This window comes from Gigantopelta aegis, chromosome 15 (genome assembly GCF_016097555.1).
Source record: "Gigantopelta aegis isolate Gae_Host chromosome 15, Gae_host_genome, whole genome shotgun sequence".
Lineage (NCBI taxonomy): Eukaryota > Metazoa > Mollusca > Gastropoda > Neomphalida > Peltospiridae > Gigantopelta > Gigantopelta aegis.
The window spans coordinates 41,515,644-41,542,730 of record NC_054713.1 but is presented as its reverse complement, the minus strand read 5'-3'; the positions used below and the strand labels follow the sequence as shown (position 1 = coordinate 41,542,730).

The following is a 27,087-nucleotide window of genomic DNA, read 5'->3' as shown; positions in this document are numbered from 1 at the left end:
AATGCTAACCATTTCCGTGACAACGAGTCCGTGCCTTCGGTTTGGCTATCTGTTGCCTTAGCAACAAGACTAAACAATTTCTTTAACGTTCCTTTGGTGATAGAGTTACAGAATCTCTGAGAAGGTAAGTCACAGATTTTTGTTATAAAATATACATGAATTCATTAATATTATGTAAGTAAAATAAAATGTTTCCATGAAGATATCCTTTTAGAAAAGTGCGTGTAATGTGAATTAAGCTAAATATCTACCAGTACTATAATAATGTAAACAGAAGGTAACACGGAGAGAGAGAGAGAGAGAGAGAGAGAGAGAGAGAGAGAGAGAGAGAGAGAGAGAGAGAGAGAGAGAGAGAGAGAGAGAGAGAGAGAGTGAGAGAGAGAGAGAGAGAGAAAGACAGATACAGAGACAAAAAAAGACAGAGAGAAAGGGAAAGGGAGAGGGCGGGAGGGAGGGACAGACAGACAGACAAAATGGGTTTTTTTATTTTTTTATTTTGTGTGTGTATTTTTGTTGTTTTTTTGTGGGGGGTTTTTGCTCTCTTTTTTGCGGGTTTGTGTGTGCGTGCGTGCGCGCGCGCGCATGTGTGTGTGTGTATGTGGGGGGGGGGGGGGTTGGGTGTTTTTTTATTATCGTACCTACGATATTATTGATAGGTAAAATCCAGCTAGGGCTACAACAAACATGAAAACGACCAGGATCATATTGAATATACATACTGACAATGTATGAAAGAAAATGTATTCAACACGTAATTTTAATAATAATAGAGCTAAAGATCTTGAGCAGGCCTTCCACGGCGTCCTTCTGAGCGAATCGCTGAAGAGTGGACCTGACGACGAAAACGTTGTTCGGGAAGATCAACAGGGGAAATCCTTAAAGGGACATTCCTGAGTTTGCTGCACTTTTAAGAAGTTATCGACTAACAGACTTTTTAACGATTGCAATTACATATAAAACATATTTTTCTGAATAAAATATTAGTGGCTGTATATTAAACGTGTCTGTGATCGTTCTAATATTATTTGTTCTAGGTTAAATTTTATTTTATTTCCAAAAATATAATTGTTTCCTACGTACGAAATCCAGTTTGGGCTTGTTACAAATATTAAGACGACCAGAAACACATTGAATATACAGATACTGATATTCTAAACCAGAAAATATATTTAATTTGTAAGTTTAATCGTAGAAATATTTTATTAATCAAAAACATTTTACAATGCTTCAAACTCATGAATGTTCCTTTAAGCTGCGAGACAGACGAAGATGGTGTTTTTCACAGCGATGTGTACAGCCATTCGTTAAGCTGTCAGTCTAACGTAGCTTCTAAACAAGATGTATTTGTAGGAGGACTTGTTAATAGTGGCACCAATGAGAATAACATTAAGACAGAGTTTGGCAGTGCCAGCAGTTTCAAAACCATGGACAATAACATGGAACCGCAAAAAGAGTCGAGCGATCTCTCTGTGACTATAGAACCCGTATACACCGAAGGTCGGCGACCTCCGTGGATGGACGAGAACTTTGACAGTTCGTTCAGTGCAATGGTGGAACGTCTGATCGGCGAATCCGACTCCGACACTTTAAAGGACTTGTGACGGAAAATGCTCTTATCTTATCGCCTGTGTCGATGTCAATTGTTTTAGAGGGCCGTGTGCGGCTGGGTTACGTAATACCCCCGCGCGATGTGCCCCCAGGCGATATTCCGATTTTGTAATAAATAGCTAGGATTTTAGATTTATCGGGAAGAAACTTTGGAAGGCTGCAGGGGAACGGACGTCGTCCACTGAACGAAATATATAAGTTCAGTCCGGACGTGGTAAATATATTTTTCTGCTCTGTTGTATAACCTTGATGTGATTGATGTGACTTTAAATATTGTAATACTGTATTATACCAATATTATTTAGACAGTGTTTCCGGTAATCTGACAAAGTAAATTGTAGGCTTCACTGTTCTAAAAATATAAAGCTTAACCGGTCATCCTAGAGGACCGAGGTAAACTGTATGTTATTGTCTTTATTGTGATAGGTACCAGTATTAATTCTGTATTACAAGGTTACTGAATGAGTAGTTAAGGGTTAATTAAAAATTAACCAGTTAGGAATAGAGTTGTAATTCCTTTATTAATTAAGTTCCCCTGGCAGCGTTTTTCAATTATCACACGTGTGCGTGTTGTATCACGGTGAAGTGATTAGAATATTGTGTAAACTAGACACCTAGAGATTAACTAATTAAGAGATCAGTTCTGGGTTGTTATTATTTGTTGTTGTTAATTAACTACTGCGGCAGTACATTTGTCAGCGTAGTATTAATACAGATTCCAAAGTGTATTGTGTTTTTGTTGTGTTTTCTAGTGAACTAAACGTGCTATAATAACACATATTTATATAAGATCTATCTCTGATTATACCTAGAGACGAGCCACTCGGGTTTTAAACTGCCCGATACAGAGAGATCTAATAGATATACAATTAGAAGAGATATTTGGATAATCGTGTTTTATTCAGTTACGGGTATTATAGGATCCCCGTGACAGGACTCCAATGGAAGAAGGAAGGAAATGTTTTTTATTTAACAACGCACTCAACACATTTTATTTACGGTTATATGGCGTCAGACATATGGTTAAGGACAACACATATATACTGAGAGAGGAAACCCGCTGTCGCCACTTCATGGGCTACTCTTTTCGATTAGCAGCAAGGGATCTTTTATATGCACCATCCCACAGATAGGGTAATACATATCACGGCCTTTGATATACCAGTCGTGGTGCACTGGCTGGAACGAGAAATAGCCCAATGGGCCCACCGACGGGGATCGATCCCAGACCAACAGCGCATCGAGCGAGCGTTTTACCACTGGACTACGTTTCGCCCAAGACTCCATTGGAAGCAGTGTGTTGGAGATGATGGCTGGTGGTTCTGAGCAGTGTGTGTCCAGTGTTTCTAGTCCACCGCAGTTCGACGAGGAGACGGACGGAGGGTTCGAGGCAGCCTTGGCGTACAACTAGACATACGGACACTCCACGAGTCTGGGTCTGTGTTTCTAGTCCACCGCAGTTCGACGAGGAGACGGACCGAGGGTTCGAGGCAGCCTTGGCGTACAACTAGACGTACGGACACTCCACGAGTCTGGGTCTGTGTTTCTAGTCCACCGCAGTTCGACGAGGAGACGGACCGAGGGTTCGAGGCAGCCTTGGCGTACAACTAGACGTACGGACACTCCACGAGTCTGGGTCTGTGTTTCTAGTCCACCGCAGTTCGACGAGGAGACGGACGGAGGGTTCGAGGCAGCCTTGGCGTACAACTATACGTACGGACACTCCACGAGTCTGGGTCTGACAGACAGACAGACAAACTGTTTGTTTTTTGGTTTTTTGTTAAGTGTGTGTGTATTTCTTTGTTTTTGCTATCTTTTTTCGGGTTTGTGTGTGCATGCGTGCGTGCGTGCGCGTGCGTGTGTGTGTTTCTTGGGGTGTTTTTCTTTTTTAATTGTACCTGCGATATTATTGGTAAGTAAAATCCAGCTAGAGCTACGACAAACATGACAACGACCAGGATCATATTGAATATACTGACTGACAATGTATGAAAGAAAATGTATTCAATACGTAATTTTAATAATAATAGCAGAGGCGGATCTAGGGGCACAAGGGGTCCGCCCCCCCCCCCCTAAATTTTTCGAGTTATAATTTTATTATAAATGTATATCAATTTTCATTTTTTTACGATCCCCTCCAAACCTCCCCCAAAGTTCCATTGGCATTCCGCCTCATGTCATTGCCCCCCCCCCCCCCTCCTCCCGCAAAAAAAAGAATTGATTTTTCTGGATCCGCCACTGAATAGAGATCAGTTTGCCAGGAGCCTGTCACTACAGCACCAAGCTACCTCTTCTGGAACGCTCAGACAATACAAATAGGATTTTAAACTGATTAACGTGCCCCGACAACTAAAACAAAAAAAACGGGGCCCAATTTCACAAAACATCGTAAGCCTAGTTTTGCTCCATCTTCTGTAATGACGTACTTTTCTTCGTCAAATAGAAAAAACATTTTTTGTTTAACGACACCACTAGAGCACATTGATTTACCAATCATCGGCTGTTGGATGTCAAACATTTGGTAATTTTGACATTTAGTCTTACAAAGGAAACCCGCTATATTTTTCCATTAGTAGCAAGGGATCTTTTATATGCACCATCCCACAGACAGGATAGCACATACCACGGCCTTTGATATACCACTCGTGGTGCACTGGCCTACGTCCCGCCCCTCGTGAAATAGATACCAAACATGTATGCCCGATATAACTGCTAGTCGCAGACGTAAACTTACGATGTGTTGTGAAGTAGGCCCCAGCCTTATAAAACACGGTAATATGTTTTTGATGCACGAAATAGAATTTGTTTAACGTGTGTACAGTATTCGGTTGTCATGGTGACCAAAAACAAACAATATCACCACGAACACCACCATCGTCGTTATCATCATCGTCATCAACACTACCACCACCACCATCATCATCACCATCATCACCACCAACAGTACCACCACCATCATCATCATCAACATCACCAACACTACCACCACCATCATCCTCATCACCACCACCACCACCAACACTACCATCACCATCATCATCATCACCACCACCACCACCAACACTACCATCACCATCATCATAATCATATTCATCATCATCACTGCCACCAACACTACCACCACCACTATCATCATCATCATCACCACCACCACCAACACTACCACCACCACTATCATCATCCTCACCACCACCACCAACACTACCATCACCATCATCATCACCACCACCACCAAAACTACCAGTATCATCATCATCATCACTGCCACAACTACTACCATCATCAACAACATCACCACCACCACACCCACAGCAACAACAACCATCACCACCACCACTACCACAACCACCACCCATCTTCAAACCAAATTGCCTGTCCACAGACACATTTATTTTTCTCTCTTCGTTTAGTTACAAAAACACACAAAAAAGAGCAGCCGTGACTGAAGTCAGCGACCACGTCACCACAGTCAAGATGGATGGCACCGAACCCAGGTCCCGACTTCCGTCGTTCTCGGCGTCCATTAGGAGTAGCGAGATCATACGAAACATGAATCCGAAGACACACAAGGACAAACTACGTAAGACGTGTAGCATTCTTACATTCATCCATTCATTCATTTACAGTTATTTTGTGCCTCTATCCAATTAATGTTCAAGCATGCTGTCCTGGGCACAGACCTTAACTATCTGAGATGTCTGTCCAGGACAAGGGGTTAGTGGTTAGGTAGAGAGAAGTCGGTCTGTGTGGGAGCCGGTGGGTGAGTGGTTAAGTAGAGAGAAGTCGTTCTGTGTGGGAGCCGGTGGGTGAGTGGTTAGGTAGAGAGAAGTCGGTCTGTGTGGGAGCCGGTGAGTTAGTGGTTAAGTAGAGAGAAGTCGTTCTGTGTGGGAGCCGGTGGGTGAGTGGTTAGGTAGAGAGAAGTCGGTCTGTGTGGGAGCCGGTGAGTTAGTGGTTAAGTAGAGAGAAGTCGGTCTGTGTGGGAGCCGGTGAGTTAGTGGTTAAGTAGAGAGAAGTCGGTCTGTGTGGGAGCCGGTGAGTTAGTGGTTAAGTAGAAAGAAGTCGGTCTGTGTGGGAGCCGGTGGGTGAGTGGTTAGGTAGAGAGAAGTCGGTCTGTGTGGGAGCCGGTGAGTTAGTGGTTAAATAGAGAGAAGTCGTTCTGTGTGGGAGCCGGTGGGTGAGTGGTTAGGTAGAGAGAAGTCGGTCTGTGTGGGAGCCGGTGAGTTAGTGGTTAAGTAGAGAGAAGTCGTTCTGTGTGGGAGCCGGTGGGTGAGTGGTTAGGTAGAGAGAAGTTGTTCTGTGTGGGAGCCGGTGGGTTAGTGGTTAGTTAGAGAGAAGTCGGTCTGTGTGGGAGCCGGTGGGTAAGTGGTTAAGTAGAGAGAAGTCGTTCTGTGTCGGAGCCGGTGGGTGAGTGGTTAGGTAGAGAGAAGTCGTTCTGTGTGGAAGCCGGTGGGTGAGTGGTTAAGTAGAGAGAAGTCGTTCTGTGTGGGAGCTGGTGGATGAGTGGCTAGGTAGAGAGAAGTCGGTCTGTGTGGGAGCCGGTGGGTAAGTGGTTAAGTAGAGAGAAGTCGTTCTGTGTCGGAGCCGGTGGGTGAGTGGTTAGGTAGAGAGAAGTCGTTCTGTGTGGAAGCCGGTGGGTGAGTGGTTAAGTAGAGAGAAGTCGTTCTGTGTGGGAGCTGGTGGATGAGTGGCTAGGTAGAGAGAAGTCGGTCTGTGTGGGAGCCGGTGAGTTAGTGGTTAGTTAGGTAGAGAAAAGTCGGTCTGTGTGGGAGCCGGTGGGTTAATGGTTAGTTAGGTAGAGAGAAGTCGGTCTGTGTGGGAGCCGGTGGGTTAGTGGTTAGGTAGAAAGAAGTCGCCCTGTGTGGGAGCCGGTGGGTTAGTAGTTAGGTAGAGAGAAGTCGCCCTGTGTGGGAGCCGGTGGGTTAGTGAGTGGTTAGGTACAGAGAAATCGGTCTGTGTGGGAGCCGGTGGGTGAGTGGTTAAGTAGAGAGAAGTCGTTCTGTGTGGGAGCCGGTGGGTGAGTGGTTAGGTAGAGAGAAGTCGGTCTGTGTGGGAGCCGGTGAGTTAGTGGTTAAGTAGAGAGAAGTCGTTCTGTGTGGGAGCCGGTGGGTGAGTGGTTAGGTAGAGAGAAGTCGGTCTGTGTGGGAGCCGGTGAGTTAGTGGTTAAGTAGAGAGAAGTCGGTCTGTGTGGGAGCCGGTGAGTTAGTGGTTAAGTAGAAAGAAGTCGGTCTGTGTGGGAGCCGGTGGGTGAGTGGTTAGGTAGAGAGAAGTCGGTCTGTGTGGGAGCCGGTGAGTTAGTGGTTAAATAGAGAGAAGTCGTTCTGTGTGGGAGCCGGTGGGTGAGTGGTTAGGTAGAGAGAAGTCGGTCTGTGTGGGAGCCGGTGAGTTAGTGGTTAAGTAGAGAGAAGTCGTTCTGTGTGGGAGCCGGTGGGTGAGTGGTTAGGTAGAGAGAAGTTGTTCTGTGTGGGAGCCGGTGGGTTAGTGGTTAGTTAGAGAGAAGTCGGTCTGTGTGGGAGCCGGTGGGTAAGTGGTTAAGTAGAGAGAAGTCGTTGTGTGTCGGAGCCGGTGGGTGAGTGGTTAGGTAGAGAGAAGTCGTTCTGTGTGGAAGCCGGTGGGTGAGTGGTTACGTAGAGAGAAGTCGTTCTGTGTGGGAGCTGGTGGGTGAGTGGTTAGAGAGAAGTCGTTCTGTGTGGGAGCTGGTGGATGAGTGGCTAGGTAGAGAGAAGTCGGTCTGTGTGGGAGCCGGTGAGTTAGTGGTTAGTTAGGTAGAGAAAAGTCGGTCTGTGTGGGAGCCGGTGGGTTAATGGTTAGTTAGGTAGAGAGAAGTCGGTCTGTGTGGGAGCCGGTGGGTTAGTGGTTAGGTAGAAAGAAGTCCGCCTGTGTGGGAGCCGGTGGGTTAGTAGTTAGGTAGAGAGAAGTCGCCCTGTGTGGGAGCCGGTGGGTTAGTAGTTAGGTAGAGAGAAGTCGCCCTGTGTGGGAGCCGGTACCGGGCTGTGAACCAAGTACCTACCAGTCTTATGTCCGATGGATTAATCACTACACCACCGAGGTCGATGACATAGGGCCAAAGTTCAGACCATACAAGATCTGCGTCGCAGGCTTGCAGCAACAAGTTGCTGGTTTGCGGAACTGTCACCATTATTATAATTAATACAAATATAAAATTATTCTCTTTTGGTGAAGTCCATATATTTTCTCTTCATTAACCTAACTTTAAACACGTATATTTTCTGGGGGTTACTAATATCTCGGTTTTAAAGGGACATTTCTGAGTTTGCTGCAATTTTTAAGATTTATCGACTAACAGAGACTTTTTAACGATTTTTAACATATTAAATATATTTTTCTGCATAAAATATTGTGGCTGTATATTAAACGTCTTTCTGAGCGTTCTAATATTTGTACTAGATTAAATTTCATTTTATTTCCTAAAATATCATTTTTTTGTTCGTACAAAATTATTTGAAGACAAAATCCAGTTTGGGTTTCTTACAAATATTAAGACGCCCAGAAACACATTGAATATACAGACACTGATATTCTAAACAAGAAAATATATTTAATATGTAAGTTTAATCGTAGAAATATTTTGTTAATCGGAAACATCTTACAATGCTTTAGTTAATTAAATATCTGTGTATTGGGGGGTTTTTTTCTTTTGTTTTGCAGTGGGCTTTTGTCGCAGAGAACCTCTCACGGTGACAGGAAGGAGAATTCAAAGAATCAAGATCTTGTCCGTAACACTCCTCCCCATACTCATTCTCTGGGGCTTCGCTGTCGGCACTTTCAACGACTTGTTGGGCGGAAAGGAAGAAGTGGAACGGGTATGTTTTAGTGAAAGCTGCGGTCTCTATGAATGTTTTTTTTAATATTTAGGCATTTAGAACAGACTATCCAGTTCTGTTTTATACCTATGACGCCCTATTGATCGCTTTCAAGTCAGGGGATTCATTTATTTAGCTCATATATAAATTCTACAAGCTTTGAAAGTTTCACGTAGTGCTTGCCCAAATGTAACTATGTTAGTTAAGGGATCGTGTCTAAAATCTAACAAATTTCATGTACATATAATTATTTCTCACTCTTTCCAAACACAGAATAACCAATGTTTTTCTCATTCAGAACTCACAAACTAACCAATGTTTTTCTCATTCAGAATTCACTTAATAACTACTGTTTTTCTCATTCAAATTCACTTAATAACTACTGTTTTTCTCATTCAAATTCACTTAATAACTACTGTTTTTCTCATTCAGAACTCACAAAAAGCCAATGTTTTTTCTGATTCAGAACCTACAAAATTACCAATGTATTTTCCTCATTCAGAACTCAGGGGTGAGACGTAGCCCAGTGATAAAGCGCTCGTTTGATGCGCGGTCGGTTTGGGATCAATCCCCGTCAGTGTGCCCATTGGGCTATTTCTCGATCCAGCCAGTGCACCACGACTGGTACAGCAAAGGCCGTGGTATGTGCTATCCTATCTATGGGATGGTGAATATATAAGATCCCTTGCCGCTAATCGAAAAGAGTAGTCCATGAAGTGGCAACAGCGAGTTTCGATTCGACGCCATATAACCATAAATAAAATGTGTTGAGTGCGTCGTTAAATAAAACATTTCTTTCCTTCATTAAGAACTCATAAAATTACCAATAACTTTCTCATTCAGAAGTCACAAAAATGACCATTGTTTTTGTCATACAGAACTCACAAAATGACCAATGTTTTTCTCATTCAGAACTCACAAAATGACAAATGTTTTCCTCATTCAGAACTCACAAAATGACCAATGCTTTCCTCATTCAGAACTCACAAAATGACCAATGTTTACCTCATTCAAAACTCACAAAATGACCAAATGTTTTTTCTCATTCATTCAAAACTCACAAAATGACCATTGTTTTCCTCCATCTTTTTTCAGACTCAGTACACGGTGAAGTTTAGCGTGGAGGTTGGCAAGCTCCTCAACAGCATCCAGCGCGAGCGGGACATGTCGATCCTCTACCTGAGCATGCTGGGCCCGGGCACGAAAACGTTCCTCATCAACGAGTACCAGCTGACGGACAAGGCGCTGGACACTCTGTCCGACTGGCCGGCCAACAGCGCCATGGACTCGTTCTTCCACACCAAGGAATCCTTCAGGGCCTTCCTCGACAACCACAGGCAGATGCTGAACCCGGCCACCATCGACATCTTCGTCGAGATGGACTTCTACAACAAGCTCATCGAGAAGTTCATGCACTGGATGTATGGAGCGATCCGAGAGTCGAAGAAGACGTCGGTGTGGAAGATCCTCGTGTCCTACCAGAAGATCGTGACGGGCATGGAGCAGCTGGGCATAGAGCGCGCCCTCGGCGTCATCTACTACGTGAAGGGCGGCTTCCCGAATAACAGGCTGTATGAGGAATACAACAACAACGTGAACACGTTCAAGGCCAACTATCGGTCGGCCGTGCTGTACTCGAAGGAGATCGACCCGATCTTCCAGAAGGCGATTATGTCCAGCGGGAAGAACCTGACGAAGATCATCGAGGCGTTCCGATACGAGATCCAGCACAACCTGGCGGTGAACTCGTCCATCTCCAAGACTCAGTGGTGGTTCGACAACATGACCCTCTACCTCGACACCATCCTGGTAATCTACACTGGCTGTTCTAGTCAACGTTAGTGGCATTGTCGTCCAGTCTTCAATCTTCTATCTTCACCTCTTCTTATCATATCGCATTCTTCCGATTCTTCTGTTTCATCATCTTGTCCGTACTACTATCATACCCCTGTTCGAGTCCATATATTTTTTCCATATATATATTTGTTGTTGCTATTGTTTTTTCTACTACTTCTTCTTCTTCTTCCTCCTCTTTCGATTGTATCCGTTTCTCTCAGTATTTTCATCCTCTCACACACACACACACACACACACACACACATGAAATAACATGTTAACCACCAAACAGCTATTACTCAAACCTTTCATTCCTATCCTCCATTAGGTGGTGCAGTTGGACCTGGCGACGTTCATCGACGGCCAACTTCAGGATATCATCGAGTCTGAGACGAAGATGTTGGTGGTGTACGGCGTCGTGCTCGTTCTCGTCATCCTCATGTGTCCCGCCGTCGTGTACTGCGTGGAGACGATGACGTCGAGCATCCAGCAGATCGCAGTACACCTCGTCAGCACCACCAAGAATCTGATCAGGGTGAGTGATAGTGAAAATAACACAGCAAGTAATAATGCAAATAACACAGCAAGTAATAGGGCGTAGTAAAAAAAATTGTTTGGTTCCGGTTACCCGACCGTCCCTAAATTTTTGGTGCCGACCCTAAACTTTTTTTAACCTTTTCCCCACCCTTTTTTTTTCCACCTGTTTTATTTAATAATCCATTAATATCAATCCTAATTTTCGTCGACTCTAAAAACAACAACTGCAGAGAGATGCCACGAGATCTGTCAGTCCAAGATCTCGTTACCAGAAGACCCGGAACACTTCGCGCAATTTTACTTCCGAAGAGTTCCAAATGAATAGCTTCCGAGAGCCATTCGGAACTCCTCGTACATTTCCACGAAATATAAGCGTAGCGGAATGTGACGAGGTGTTCCGATTTCTTGAATGTCGTTTCATTTGAAATTGATTTAAATACATGTGTAATATTATTTGATTTGAATGAGCACATTTTTGACATTCTACTCTGTAAATGGAAGACGCCATTGACACCACATGCTCTCGGACGTGTTCTCGTACTCATTCGGAACTACTCGGAACTTGTGAATCCAATCTTCAAAATGTTACGCTAGTTACTGTTAAAAAGCAGAATGATACAAATTTCCAGTCTATTTTGGTAGGGGAATTCCCTAAAACGTAATCGAACTTCTAGAAATACCGAGTTACGATTCAATGTTAAACATAAAGAGTAAACATGAAAATAGCCGATTATGCTGAAAAGATTACTTAAATTAAATATTTAGACATCAACTCTATCAATATTTTGCATTTGTTTGACAAATAACCCCTGTATTTATTATTAAATATGATGATATCCATGGCATTTGAAATGAACTGGTAGTACCCAAAACCTTAAGAAATGACAACTCTTTTCACATTTAATAGCGTCTGCAGTGCTGTAGTTGTGAGGGAGTGTAACCATGTTGTGGATCAGACCTTTAAAAGCAAAAATACAAACCTGTTTTACCTCTTTGTCAACAGTGCAAAGATACTGTGCAGTGTCCTTATGGACGACCAAAAGGGAAACTGTTTTCCTGAAAATAGTTGTTTTCTTTTGATATCTCTGCTATGAGGATAGTTAGTATGGAGATCTTTTTGTTAACTTATTTTGTTAATTTTTATTGACATCTTCGTTGTGTTCATGATGTACATTTTGTTACTGCAATACTGGCAATGAAATAGGCCGGGAAGATCAGTGTTGTTGCTGTAGTTGTGAGGGGGTGTAACCATGTTGTGGATCAGACCTTTGATATTAAAACTTTTTTCCAATGAACAAATTATAGTGTTATTTTAGTGTTATCGTAGTTTATAACCTTACCGTGTAGTATTAGACTTGGGTGGTGTTTACATTAATACCGATTGTGGTTTGACTAGGTTATGACATGGTGTTTTTTTTATAGAAAATAATTAATGATTCTCATTAGAGTATGTATTGTCAGTTGCACTGTAACACAAAGAAAGAGCTTTTCATATATTAATCTGCTATACTATTCAGGAAATATTAGCTCAAAAATGGGGGGGGGGGGAGTTTTCCCTACCTACCTACCCTATTTGTTTTTGGCATGTAACAGGAACCAAACAATTTTTTTTACTTGGCCTAGTGGAAAGAACACAGCAAGTAATAATGAAAATAACACAGCAAGTAATAGTGGAAATAACACAGCAAGTAATAATGAAAATAACACAGCAAGTAATAGTGGAAATAACACAGCAAGTAATAGTGGAAATAACACAGCAAGTAATTGTGGAAATAACACAGCACCAAGAATCTGGTCGGGGTGAGTAATAGTGAAAATAACACAGCACCAAGAATCTGGTCAGGGTGAGTAATAGTGAAAATAACACAGCACCAAGAATCTGGTCAGGGTGAGTAATAGTGAAAATAACACAGTACCAAGAATCTGGTCAGGGTGAGTAATAGTGAAAATAACACAGCACCAAGAATCTGATCAGGGTGAGTAATAGTGAAAATAACACAGCAAGTAATAGTGGAAATAACACAGCAAGTAATTGTGGAAATAACACAGCACCAAGAATCTGGTCAGGGTGAGTAATAGTGAAAATAACACAGTACCAAGAATCTGGTCAGGGTGAGTAATAGTGAAAATAACACAGCACCAAGAATCTGATCAGGGTGAGTAATAGTGAAAATAACATAGCACCAAGAATCTGGTCAGGGTGAGTGATAGTGAAAATAACACAGTACCAAGAATCTGGTCAGGGTGAGTAATAGTGAAAATAACACAGCACCAAGAGTCTGGTCAGGGTGAGTAATAGTGAAAATAACACAGTAAGTAATGGTGAAAATAACATAGCACCAAGTTCTCGTCGGGGTGAGTAATAGTGAAAATAACACAGCACCAAGAGTCTGGTCAGGGTGAGTAACAGTGAAAATAACACAGCACCAAGAGCCTGATCAGGGTGAGTAATAGTAAAAATAACACAGCAAGTAATGGTGAAAATAACATAGCACCAAGAGTCTCGTCGGGGTGAGTAATAGTGAAAATAACACAGCACCAAGAGTCTGGTCAGGGTGAGTAATAGTGAAAATAACATGGCACCAAAAGTCTGGTGAGGGTAAGTAATAGTGAAAATAACACGGCATCAAGAGTCTGGACAGGGTGAGTGACAGTGAAAATAACACAGCACCAACAGTCTGGTCAGGGTGAGTAATAGTGAAAATAACACGGCACCAAGAGTCTGGTCAGGGTGAGTAATAGTGAAAATAACATAGCACCAAGAATCTGGTCAGGGTGAGTGATAGTGAAAATAACACAGTACCAAGAATCTGGTCAGGGTGAGTAATAGTGAAAATAATACAGCACCAAGAGTCTGATCAGGGTGAGTAATAGTGAAAATAACACAGCAAGTAATAGTGAAAATAACATAGCACCAAGAGTCTGGTCAGAGTGAGTAATAGTGAAAATAACACAGTAAGTAATAGTGAAAATAACATAGCACCAAGAGTCTGGTCAGGGTGAGTAATAGTGAAAATAACACAGCACCAGGAATCTGGTCAGGGTGAGTAATAGTGAAAATAACACAGTAAGTAATAGTAAAAATAACACAGCATCAAGAATCTGGTCAGGGTGAGTAATAGTGAAAATAACACAGCACCAAAAGTCTGGTCAGGGTGGTGAGTAATAGTGAAAATAACACAGCACCAAGAGTCTGGTCAGGGTGAGTAATAGTGAAAATAACACAGCACCAAGAGTCTGGTCAGGGTGGTGAGTAATAGTGAAAATAACACAGCACCAAGAGTCTGGTCAGGGTGAGTAATAGTGAAAATAACACAGCACCAAGAGTCTGATCAGGGTGAGTAATAGTGAAAATAACACAGCAAGTAATAGTGAAAATAACATAGCACCAAGTCTGGTCAGGGTGAGTAATAGTGAAAATAACAGCACCAGGAATCTGGTCAGGGTGAGTAATAGTGAAAATAACACAGCACAAAGAATCTGGTCAGGGTGAGTAATAGTGAAAATAACACAGCACCAAGAATCTGGTCAGGGTGAATAATAGTGAAAATAACACAGCACCAAGAATCTGGTCAGGGTGAGTGATAGTGAAAATAACACACCAAGTAATAGTGAAAATAACACAGTAAGTAATAGTGAAAATAACATAGCACCAAGAGTCTGGTCAGGGTGAGTAATAGTGAAAATAACACAGCACCAGGAATCTGGTCAGGGTGAGTAATAGTGAAAATAACACAGTAAGTAATAGTAAAAATAACACAGCATCAAGAATCTGGTCAGGGTGAGTAATAGTGAAAATAACACAGCACCAAAAGTCTGGTCAGGGTGGTGAGTAATAGTGAAAATAACACAGCACCAAGAGTCTGGTCAGGGTGAGTAATAGTGAAAATAACACAGCACCAAGAGTCTGGTCAGGGTGGTGAGTAATAGTGAAAATAACACAGCACCAAGAGTCTGGTCAGGGTGAGTAATAGTGAAAATAACACAGCACCAAGAGTCTGATCAGGGTGAGTAATAGTGAAAATAACACAGCAAGTAATAGTGAAAATAACATAGCACCAAGTCTGGTCAGGGTGAGTAATAGTGAAAATAACAGCACCAGGAATCTGGTCAGGGTGAGTAATAGTGAAAATAACACAGCACCAACAGTCTGGTCAGGGTGAGTGATAGTGAAAATAACACAGCAAATAATAGTGAAAATAACACAGCACCAAGAGTCTGGTCAGGGTGAGTGATAGTGAAAATAACACAGCACCAAGAATCTGATCAGGGTGAGTGATAGTGAAAATAACACAGCACAAAGAATCTGGTCAGGGTGAGTAATAGTGAAAATAACACAGCACCAAGAATCTGGTCAGGGTGAATAATAGTGAAAATAACACAGCACCAAGAATCTGGTCAGGGTGAGTGATAGTGAAAATAACACACCAAGTAATAGTGAAAATAACACAGTAAGTAATAGTGGAAATAATACAGCACCAAGAGTCTGGTCACGGTGAGTAATAGTGAAAATAACAGCAAATAATTGTGAAAATAACACAGCAAATAATAGTGAAAATAAAACAGCAAGTAATAGTGGAAATAACACAGCAAGTAATAGGGGAAATAACATAGCACCGAAAGTGGTCAGGGTGAGTGATAGTGAAAATAACACAGCACCAAGTAATAGTGAAAATAACACACAACCAAGTGTCTAATCAGGGTGAGTGATAGTGAAAATAACACACCCCTAAATAATAGTGCAAAAATAACACGCCACCAAGTAATAGTGGAAATAACGCACCACTAAGTGATCGTCAAAATAACACACCACCAAGTAATAGTTAAAATAACACACCAACAAGAGGCTGGTCAAGGTGAGTAATAGTGAAAATAACGCACTGCCAACTGACAGTGATAACAACACATCGCCAAGTAATAAGTTAAAATAACACACCACCAAAATGGCATATATTATGAATAATGAAATGAAAATGAAAGTGATTTCGAAAGTGAAAGTGAAACTAACGTGTATAATACTATCTATACCTCAGGAGCAGCAGAGGTTTCTGAACATGCTCGGCTACATGGTCCCGGTGTCTGTGTCTCGGCGACTGAGTCATGGCGGAACTGACGTCGAGGTACAGACGTTCCAGTGCGTCACAGTGTTAGCGTCGGAGATCTTCGGCCTCAATCGGTTCCTGCTCAGTCGGCCACTCTCGGAAGTCACGGAGCTACTCAACGATCTGTTCGTCTCCATCGACAAGTCTCTGATCGCCAATGACATCGTCAAGTTCGAGGCCAATAACGAGCACTTCATCGCCGCTTCAGGTCACACATCATTATTTATATATATATATATATATATATATATATATATATATATATATATATATATATATATATAGACCTGGACGTTATTTACTAGGATGTCTGTGGTTCCCCTACTTTTTTCTAGAAGAGTATATGTATTTATATATATATATATTTGACCACAGACATCCTAGTAAATAACGTCCAGGTCTGTTTAGCAACACACGGAAACACATTTCATAGTTTGCACGTGCATCACGCAGTTGCCCCGTACACGTGCGTGGGGTGTCATTCTCGATTTTTACAATTTCCAGGAAGGTCCATTAAAAGGGGGGGGGGGGGGGGGGGGGGGGGGGGGGGGGGGGGGGGTTTGTTGTTGTTGGGGGTTGTTGTTGTTTTGTTTGGGGGTTGGGTTTTTTTTTTTTTGGGGGGGGGGGTTGGGGTATTTTTGTCGGCATGTAATTTAATGTGTACTGTTTATATTTCACAAGAAAAAATAATAAATATTTTGATTATTGTACAACTTTGAGACAGCACCTTTAACTGCTCAGTAGGCCTGTGTACATACAAAAAAAGAAAGAAAGAAAGGAATGTTTAATTTAACGACGCACTCAACACATTTTATTTACAGTTATATGGCGTCAAACATACGGTTATGGGCTACACAGATATAGAGAGGAAACCCGCTGTTGCTACTTCATGGGCTACTCTTTTCGATTAGCAGCAAGGGTTATTTTATATGCACCATCCCACAGACAGGGTAGTACATACCACGGCCTTTGATATACCAGAAGTGGTGTACTGGCTGGAACGAGAAATAGCCCAATGGGCCCACCAACGGCGATCGATCCCAGGCCGACCGTATATCGAGCGAGCGCGTTATCGCTGGGCTACATCCCGCCCCAATACAAAAAAACCGCCATTTCTTTCTTCAAAGTGACTGTGCTGTATCAATGAATGAATTAATGTATGAATGAATGAATGATTAAATGAATGAGTGTTTCTAAACAAATTCTACACACTGCAACTTCACAGCGGAATTTATTTTATATACTCTTCAAAAAAAGTAGGGGAACTCTAATAAGAATTTACAATTGCCAAAATTGTAAAATATATTAGCTGTGGGGAATGGTGATATGATAATAGTGAATTAATTGGGCAAACATTATGACCGGTAGTTCAGCATTACAGTAGGTTTTATGACCACCAAATATCTTGAAGGACGATTGGGGTCAGAAGTGAAATTTGAAAGTTGACGGGTTTTTTATCAGTAAATCGCAAATTCAAACAATAAAAATGACTAAAAACAAAACAATAACAACTGTATGATCAACAGAATGAAAATGATTGACAGAAATAATGTTCCACAGTGATTAATCGACTTTCTTGGAAATTGTCAAAATCGAGAGTGACACCCCACGCACGTGTACGGGGCAACTGCGCGATGCACGTGCATACTATGGAATTTGTATCGGTGTGTTGATAAACAGACCTGAACGTTCTTTACTAGGATGTCTGTGGTCAAAACGTATGTTCGGTCTAATAGTTGATATTAACATTAATATTTCACGTTCCCCACTTTTTTTTTGAAGAGTATATAGAGGCTATTTCATGAGGTTTTTCGAATACGATTTTTATGTTAATGAGTGATGAGTCACTAGTTGACATAAAAATCGTATTCGGAAAAACATCATGAAATGGTCTATTTATTATATACATATTTCCTAATTTTTGACAATATCTTTCGCTCTTTGGTAATATCTTTCACTTATCCTATCGAAAACACGTAACGTCATGATATATTTCTTCCTATGGAACTTTGCCAGAAAATTTACTTTACCATAGACTTTTAAAAAGAAATTTGATTAAAATTTATCTTTATTAACATTTATTTAACAATACTGCGGTGCAAACATACCTGACAAAGCGATCCTCTAAAAACTCCCACAAAAACAAAACGAGTCGAACGCCGTTAAATTCTTACACTCGATGACACTACATTGTGTCATCATTATTTAGCTTCGTATTCAATTTGTTTTATATATTTTATCGTAATTGCACTTCGTATCCCGTTTTTATAGGTACAGTTGTTTAAATTACGTTTTTTATTTTTCAAATACGATCAGATGCATTGGTAATCATCAAATTTAAATACGAAGAACCGAGACAAAGGGAGAATTTAATCATGCACTTTTACAAAAAAGTAAATACGACTTCTATATTTTCATTGTAGCTAAAATACAGTGAAAATATGACTTTTCACCGGATATGACTTTTATGGTTTCCGTAGATCTATATATTTCATTGCTATGTATATAATAAATATGTATATCTAATGCATTTTTGATTATTTCAATGACTATTATGGATTTGTGCCTACAATAAATTCGTACGTATCGACGACGTAAGACGTCATATCTCAAATCTTTTTGTGGGTGTTATCACCAAGACGTATACACAAGTGAATAGATCAGGTCAGGTCAGGTCAGAGTTTAACGTGCACATTCAGAGCAAGCTGCTGTAGCGCACGCCTGTCCTGGGCGTATGTGTCGGCCTCAGCCGGTTCCTCCGTCCAGGATAGGAAAGGGGTGGGGAGGAAGAAGGGGGGACCGCCTGCACTGTCAGGTGCAAGGGAGCACCTGTAGTCCGACCGTGATCGGTAACAGGCGGAGGGGTGGTTTGGTGCTACGGAATTTTGAGTCCCGAAGGATGAGTCCAAAGAGAAATGGTGCGCATTTATGAGAAGGAAATTAGGAGCATTTTTGAACGGTCCGCCGAAATAGTAAACAAGTGAATAGATTAATTCATTGTCTATTTTAATTTAAAGTGTTAAAATCTTTTTGTTCTCTTCTTTTTCTGCAGGTTTCAATTTCCGTCGTAAGGACCAATCAGCTGGCAATGTGGCCGACTTTGGCCTTGACCTTCTACAAATGATGACTACCAAGCGCTTCCTGTTGTCAGACAACCAGCGACTTCACTTCCGGATTGCCATTCACACAGGTGAGCTGTCAGTCATATTGTTAAAGGTAACATTATACCAAATAACGTCTATAGCCGGGTCAAAGTTCAAAGTGTATCTAACTCGTACTGGAACAGTGAATACTGACCATACCTGCCAATGGCGAGATATGCGAGAGGACTTGTTGTAATACAGGGCCGTACCCTGGTCAAAATCTGGGGGGGGGGGGGGGGGGGGGGGGGGGGGGGCACTACTTTTTATAAACAAATGAAACGCTATACATATTAAACCCTGAGATGTGTATACTATTTTCTGGAGTAAAAAAAAAAGTGAGACTACTTGTTATAGCATTGGGTTGTTTTATGTTGGGTTGTTTTATGTTTGTTGTTGTTGTTGTTGTTGTTGTTTTTTTTGGGGGGGGGGGGGGTTGGGGGGGGTCTTTTTTAAGGTGTTGTTTGGGGGTGTATGTGTTGTTGTTGTTGTTTATAATCTCCAGATTCGTTGTACACTTATAATTTTTAGGTCGGCATATTGGAGACGTCATTTGCAGGTCCGTATATTGGACGTGCCCTTGTTTTATTAATAATTTTCAGGTCCGTGTATTGAAGGCGTCGTTGTTTTATTTCTACCTTTCAGGTCCGTGTATTGGAGGCGTCATTGTTTTATTTCTACCTTTCAGGTCCGTGTATTGGAGGCGTCATTGTTTTATTTCTACCTTTCAGGTCCGTGTATTGGAGGTGTCGTCGGAAGCACTCGAATGCGTTACGGCTTGTACGGCAACACCATCAGCATTGTGAACGAGCTACAGGAGGCTGGACTACGTAAGTCAATCTTAATGTGTCTCGGCACTGGTGTCGTGGTTAAGCCATCGGGCATAAGGCTGGTAGGTACTGGGTTTGCAGCCGGGTACCGGCTCCCTCCCAGAGCGAGTTTTAATGACTCAACGGGTAGGTGTAAGGCCGCTACACCCTCTTCTCTGTCACTAACCCACTGTCCTGGACAGACAGCCCAGATAGCTGAGGTGTGTGTGTGCCCAGGACAGCGTGTTTGAACCTTAATTGGATATAAGCACGAAAATAAATTGAACTGAAAATTAAAAATGTGGTGATCTGCATGTTAATTTCAGTATGTTTTTATCATAAATTCGCATCTATGTATTTAAAAATAAAGAAACATACGGAAGCGATATTGGTAAGATATTAAATGTGTTGCTATTGTAGTTATTGTTGCTGTTGCTGTTGCTGCTGTTGTTGTTATTGTTTTTCTTCTTCTTCTTCGTGTTACTTTAAATATTTGATAGAAACTAGATATATTATATAAGAATATTTCTTATGTATTTTATTGTATATATATTACGTATAATATGCCTGTATGTTTTACTACTGATAATGTGATTTTTTTTAGTCTCTCATAACTCATAAGGAGTGGCCCTTGTATTGTTTGCCGTGAATTTAACTGTGTATATATTGCTTGAGACGCACGTCGATATGACTTAGGTATAGACGTAGTAGCAAAAAACCCCGTTTGTTTTATTTAACGACGCCACTAGAGCACATTGATTTTTTTTTATCTTATCATCGGCTATTAGACGTTAAACATATCATCATTCTGACCCTGTTTTTTAGAAGAAACCCGCTGTCGTCACATAGGCTACTCTTTTACGACAGGCAGCAAGGGATCTTTTATTTGCGCTTCCCACAGGCAGGATAGCACCAACCATGACCTTTGTTGAACCAGTTATGGATCACTGGTAGGTGCAAGTGGTTTACACCTTCCCATTGAGCCTTGCGGAGCACTCACTCAGGGTTTGGAGTCGGTATCTGAATTAAAAGTCCCATGCCTCGACTGGGATCCGAACCAGGTACCTACCAGCCTGTAGACCGATGGCCTAACCACGACGCCGGTAGACGTAGTAGGATGTCAAGTTCCAAAACATTTGTCCATTTCAGTTTCAGACCATCTAAAGTTTTTCTTTTCTTTCCGTTTCTGTTAAATTGGATTACTACAAAGATTCATTGCATTATTAAACCCCAGAGCACTACATTTTCTGTGAAATCTAAAATGCCAGTTTTTACAATGTGAACCTCATGTATTGTTTGGCCATTCAAAAACTCTACCATTCAGCCTGTTAAAATTAAGTTTGAGTTTTGTTCACCAATGCCTTGCTATAGCTACTGATCGTCTTACACTCATTGGTGTCCATCCCACATTTGCAGCAATTGGAGCAATTGGAGCATATTTCCGTTTGTTTTGTTTAACGACATCACTGGAGCAAATTGATTAACATATCATCGGCTATTGGATGTCAGACATTGGTATCGCTCTAGTCAGTGCACCACGACTGGTACATTAAAGGCCGTGGTATGTGATGTCCTGTCTATGGGATGGTGCATAAAAATGTCCCTTGCTGTGCACCACGACTGCTATATCAAAGGCCGTGGTATGTACTACACTGTCTGTGGGATGGTGCATATAAAAGAACCCTTGCTGCTAATCGAAAAGAGTAGCCCATGAAGTGGCGACAGCGGGTTTCCTCTCTCAGAATATGTATGGTCCTTAACCATATGTCTGACGCCATATAACTGTAAATAAAATGTGTTGAGTGCGTCATTAAATAAACCATTTCCTTTCCATTTCTAATAAAACATTGGTAATTCTGACTCGTAGTCATCAGATAATACGGTACATGTTTCTTAATGCAGCAAGGGATCTTTTGCATGCGCCTCCCCACATGTCACGGCCTTTGACCAGTTGTGTTGCACTGGTTGGAACGAGAGAAAAAATATAATCAGTTGAATGAATCCCCTGAAGTGATTCGATCCTGCGACGCACTCAGCCGACTGAGCTGAATCCCGCCCCTACATTTTCGTAGACCCAGATAAAAGCGCACTCGATCTACCTCTGAAGATATCATACCAGTATAATTACCTCCACTAGCCAGGTATTTTATCATCTTTGTACGTAACTAATTCACATATTAATGACATCAAAATGTACTTTTGACCCCGTTTTTTACAACCGTCACCATGTGACATGTCGGCCATGATGAATGTACAGAATCGGTGACCCAGCTTCGGTTACGCATGCGCACCGGCTTGACGCGAATATAGGCGAAGATTAATTTACGAAGTACTTGCTTAAAGGGACATTCCTAAGTTTGCTGCATTGTAAGCTGTTTCCGATTAATAAAATGTTTCTACGATTAAACTTACATATTAAATATATTTTCTTGTTTAGAATATCAGTGTCTGCATATTCAACGTGTCTTAATATTTGTAAGCAGCCCAAACTGGATTATGTCTTCAAATAATTTCGTATGTACGAAAATATAATGGAAATAAAATGAAATTTAACCTAGTACAAATATTAGATCAATCAGAAACACGTTTAATATACAGCCAGTAATATTTTATGCAGAAAAATATATTTGATATGTAATTACAATCGTTAAAAAGTCTCTGTTAGTCGATAAAATCTTAAAACTGGCAGCAAACTCAGGAATGTCCCTTTAAGCAAAAGTTTATTTATTTACTTTTTAACTGAGACAAAATTTGGTTTATCTGTATTTTGAACTTATGTAATTTGCAGAAAGTTCATAACTTTATATACACTTTCCATAATTATAATCCTTGAATTATGACGCCCTTGTTTCTTTACTTTGTTTAGCTGGAAAAATCAACATCAGTTTGTCAACTTATAAAATACTGAAAAAGATTGGGAAGTATTCCGTGAACGACAACGTCATTGTAAGTTTTTCATTTGTCAGGAATTGGGCAATTAGCGTATACAAAAAATAATTAGTTATTAAGCTACATAATATTATGTAAAAACAGGTCTGGATTATTTATCATCTATACTTGCAGTTCCACATATTTCACTGAGCGGGGAGTGTGCTGTGTGGAGGGTGGTATTTCCAGTGAAAAAAACCCCACCCAAAACATTAAAGGTGCAATGATTTTGCTTGGCACCTGAAGGGGGGGGGGGGGGTAAACTCCCTAATACCACCACCGGATGCACTAATGATGACCTATACCTGCATAGCTGCATTTGATATGCCGTCTGCTTTGCTTGTACATATATATATTAAAGTATGTGATCTGAAAAATATCACATACTTTGATTGCACTGAAAATGTAAGATATTATATGATAAATATAAATATATATATATATATATATATATATATATATATATATATATTTCTAATATGTAAATACTATTTTGTTACAATTGCTTGGATTGGTCTAAGTCAACTTTAAAAAAAAATATGTCCATTTAAGGATTGTCTGTTATTTCTTTTACGTTCCTCGGGGTATGAATTTTTTTTTTTTAAATTCGCGAACTGTCGGAATCGGCGAAGCCGTTCTCACATAAGTTTGCGGTTATTTCTTTTAATCCTTAAATGGACGTCTTTTTTAAAAGTTGACTTGGACCAATCCAAGCACTTGTAACAAGTATAACTCCTTGAACCTCAAGTTTAGCGCTACGTTTCAAGTTTGGGCAATGTTTCAAAAACTAAATATGCCTAGATCGATTGTTTCAGCTGTTTTCTTTGTATTGTTTAAAATTAACAAAACAACGGGGTACATTATTTGTTAATTTGGAATCAGCAAATGTTAACTGTTTATTGGAAAAAAACTCACTAAAAACACGCAGACATTTCTTTTTAAAAATCGTTTGTTACAGAAATGTGAGAATGTCCTCTTTCGGCTACTGACGGAAAAAAACATACAAATAGTAATTTTCCTCGTGCCATGTATTAATTCCTGGGAGTGGGGGAGTACAATTTAGATTTGATAATATTTTATTTTCATGGAATAGTTAAGACACTTGGAATTGTACAAATTCAACGTGATAACGTTTCTACATTCACAGAATTGCTTTACGTATTTATGTATTGTGGTAAGTCATGTGTAAATACTCACAAACACGCACATAGAGATACATACACCACAGGCCCACTTGTTTATAAAACTTTAGTCCAGACTCAATCTCTAATGACGTCACACACATACAATTTGTATGGCGTTGCCATGACATTAGTGTCTCAGACTCTATTATAGTCTCGAATCTAGACTCTAAACGTCTTATAAGCATCAGGCCTGGAGTGGTTGGGATAATCTCTGGTGGAGAGTATTTTTAACATGCCCATATACCATTAAGGTTTCAGGCACCTAGTGGAGAGGACACAGTAGGAGTGGGTATTGCACAAGCAATATTTCTTATCTTGATTTATATAGTGTTGGGAGGAAAACCCGTTAAATTTTCGTCATGGTTGGTTAAGCCCACCCCCACCCCCACCCTCACCCGGACCAGGGCCTGTGCTTATAAAACTTTATAAAACTTATAAAACTGAGTCCAGACTCAATCTCAAATGACGCCAACGCATGCACTTTGTATGGCGTTGTCATGACATTAGTGTCTCAGACTATTAGAGTTTCGAGTCTAGACTCTAAACGTTTTTTCGCACTGGGCCGTACTTATAAAACGTTTAGAGTCCAGACTCAATATCTAATGACGTCACACGCATGCACTTTGTATGGCGTTGTCATGACATTAGAGTCTCGAGTCTAGACTCTGCAGTCTAGAGTCTAGTTTTATAAGCAGCAGACCTGCACCATCAAATAATGGACTTGTGTTTTTGCAACAGGGAGGCGATGAGCAGAGAACATTCTGGTTGCTAGGACACAAGAACAAGGACCAAGAACAAAGCCAAGTGAACCCGCTCGAGGAAATCGAGACTCCGGAGGGGGGACAACTCTCTACCAATAACTGACTTCTGGACGCGAATTAACAATCATCACATTGGTGTGTGGTGGGACGTGGGCGAGGGTGGTTGTGGGGTAAGGTGGGACGATATTTTGTTTCAAGGGTAAATAATTGTCTCGTATTTCTGAAATTGTGGGAAGCATTCAAATTATATCTTTAACTAATCAGTGCAGATTTTCGAGACTTCTCATAATGGTTCAACCATTGCATGCGCTTAAAATACAAAAACAAATTCATCGATGCACAGGCAGATTAAAGAGAGGGGACCGGGTGACGTTACTCTCCCCACCCCCTCCAAATAAATAAATAAATAAATAAAAATTCAAGTGTTCTTTTTATAAACAATTTCTTTACAGTTTTCATTTTACAAAAGCTAAACTTTCATTGAAGTGCCTTTTTTATAATTTGGTCTTTTTACTCTTGGTCTCCCCCCCGCCCCCCCCCCCCCCAAAAAAAAGAGAGAGAGAGAGAGAGAGAGAAAAACTAAAAACTTCCGGGGTCCGCCCTTGCTATGAGTACACACTGAATATTCACAGGCATTTGGAGTCTGGGTGTTTGGTTAGTTTATGAATATTACTATATGGAATGGGTGAAGTATAACCAACGTGGCTAATGACTACATACCATATGCCTAGATCAGGTTTCAATCATTAATATCTCATTTAATACCAATAAAAAAAGGAAACCCACTACATTTTTCCATTAGCAGCAAGGCATCTTTTATATGCACCATCCCACAGACAGAATAGCAGATACAACGGCCTCTGATATACCAGTCGTGGTGCACTGGCTGGAACGAGAAATAGCCCAATGGGTCCACCGACTGGGATCGACCGCGCATCAAGCGAGCACTTTACAACTGGGCTACATCATCCAAGGTCCACGATAGTTTCGAAGTTTGAAGGGCGGGACGTAGCCCAATGGTAAAGCGCTCGGTTGATGCGCGGTCGGTGTGAGATCGATCCCCGTCGGTGGGCTCATTGGGCTATTTCTCGTTCCAGCCAGTGCACCACGACTGGTATATCAAAGGCCGTGATATGTGCTATCCTCTCTGTGGGATGGTGCATATAAAAGATCCCTTGCAGCTAATCAAAAAGAGTTTCCTCCCCAATATCTGTGTGGTCCTTAACCATATGTCCGACGCCATATAACCGTAAATAAAATGTGTTGAGTGCGTCGTTAACTAAAACATTTCTTTCTTTTTATATTCAGTTCTAAGGGCGGGACGTATCCCAGTGGTAAAGCGCTTGCGGTCGGTCTGTGGTCGATCCCCATTGTAGGGCTCATTGGGCTGTTTCTCGTTCCAGCCATATAGACTTAGAGAGGAAACCTCTACATGTTTTCATTAATGGCAAGGAATCTTTTCATATGCACCATCCCACATAACACGGCCTTTGATATACCAATCGTGGTGCACTGGCCGGAACGAAGAATAGTCCAATGGGCCTACAGATACGGGGATCGATCCTAAACCGACTGTGCATCAGACGTGTGAATTGTCACTGGGATATGTCCCGTACCTATTTAAGTATTTATCGCAAAATTATATATTCTTTTTAACGATTTTTAAATATATTTTTCACCATATTCAATCTGATTAAAATTAGCTCTACTGGTCTACCAGTAGATCTAACAGCATTACGTGGACTCCCATGTCCAGGTGACATTTCATCTATAAAAAACAATTTAAATATCGACCAATTACACTTCGCCTTTTAGAGCGTCATTCGGGAGCATACAAATTCTAAAAATATCGGGCGAGACTATTTATGCAATAGGTGAACTATTTCAACATTTAAAAACGGGGAAAAGTGCCGTAATAAACTCTGGATTGTATACTAGTATAAACAGATTTTATGGCTATACCTTCACGGGTTGGGATTTTTTCGTCTTCAAACGAATTTTATATAAAATTTTATATTGAAATTAGTTTTCGAACTTAGAGGTAAATTATGTTGCAACAGATGGCTTGTGTGAATCGGTTACTGAACTACCCCCACCCCACTCACCCCCCATAAAGAGAATACAAATATCGTGGCCATATGAGGTCATGTATCAACCAGAATCGCCAACAAAGTTCAAGTACAATTCTTACAAATATTTCTCGAATATGTGACCATATTGTGGAGGGTGTTGTTGGGGTTTTTTTTTTAAATGGTGGCTTTATACGAGTAATTTTCCTGGTAGTAGAAAATGTTGATGAAATAAGTAATTTATTATGCAGTAATATGATTTTTTTTTTTGGTGGGGGGGGGGGGGGGGGGT

General features: G+C 41.0%; 1 protein-coding gene across 1 annotated transcript; it reads left to right on the top strand.

Annotated features, from left to right (window-relative positions):
• The first annotated feature begins 2,917 nt into the window (after positions 1-2,917).
• Positions 2,918-25,250, top strand: LOC121389833. The gene is made up of 11 exons (XM_041521481.1): positions 2,918-3,009; positions 5,019-5,188; positions 8,242-8,472; positions 9,505-10,266; positions 10,592-10,862; positions 14,791-14,917; positions 15,836-16,112; positions 18,957-19,094; positions 19,647-19,874; positions 22,720-22,799; positions 24,704-25,250. The coding sequence occupies exons 1-11, from the start codon at positions 2,918-2,920 to the stop codon at positions 24,827-24,829; spliced, it is 2,502 nt and encodes an 833-aa protein (XP_041377415.1). The 3' UTR covers positions 24,830-25,250.
• The last annotated feature ends 1,837 nt before the right edge of the window (positions 25,251-27,087 follow it).

Coding starts and splice junctions, on each gene's coding strand:
- LOC121389833 (XM_041521481.1), top strand. CDS start 2,918: ATGGCTGGTGGTTCTGAGCAGTGTGTGTCCAGTGTTTCTAGTCCACCG. Junction 14,918..15,835: donor GCACCAGGAATCTGGTCAGG/GTGAGTAATAGT, acceptor TCTATACCTCAG/GAGCAGCAGAGGTTTCTGAA. Junction 19,875..22,719: donor GCTACAGGAGGCTGGACTAC/GTAAGTCAATCT, acceptor TACTTTGTTTAG/CTGGAAAAATCAACATCAGT.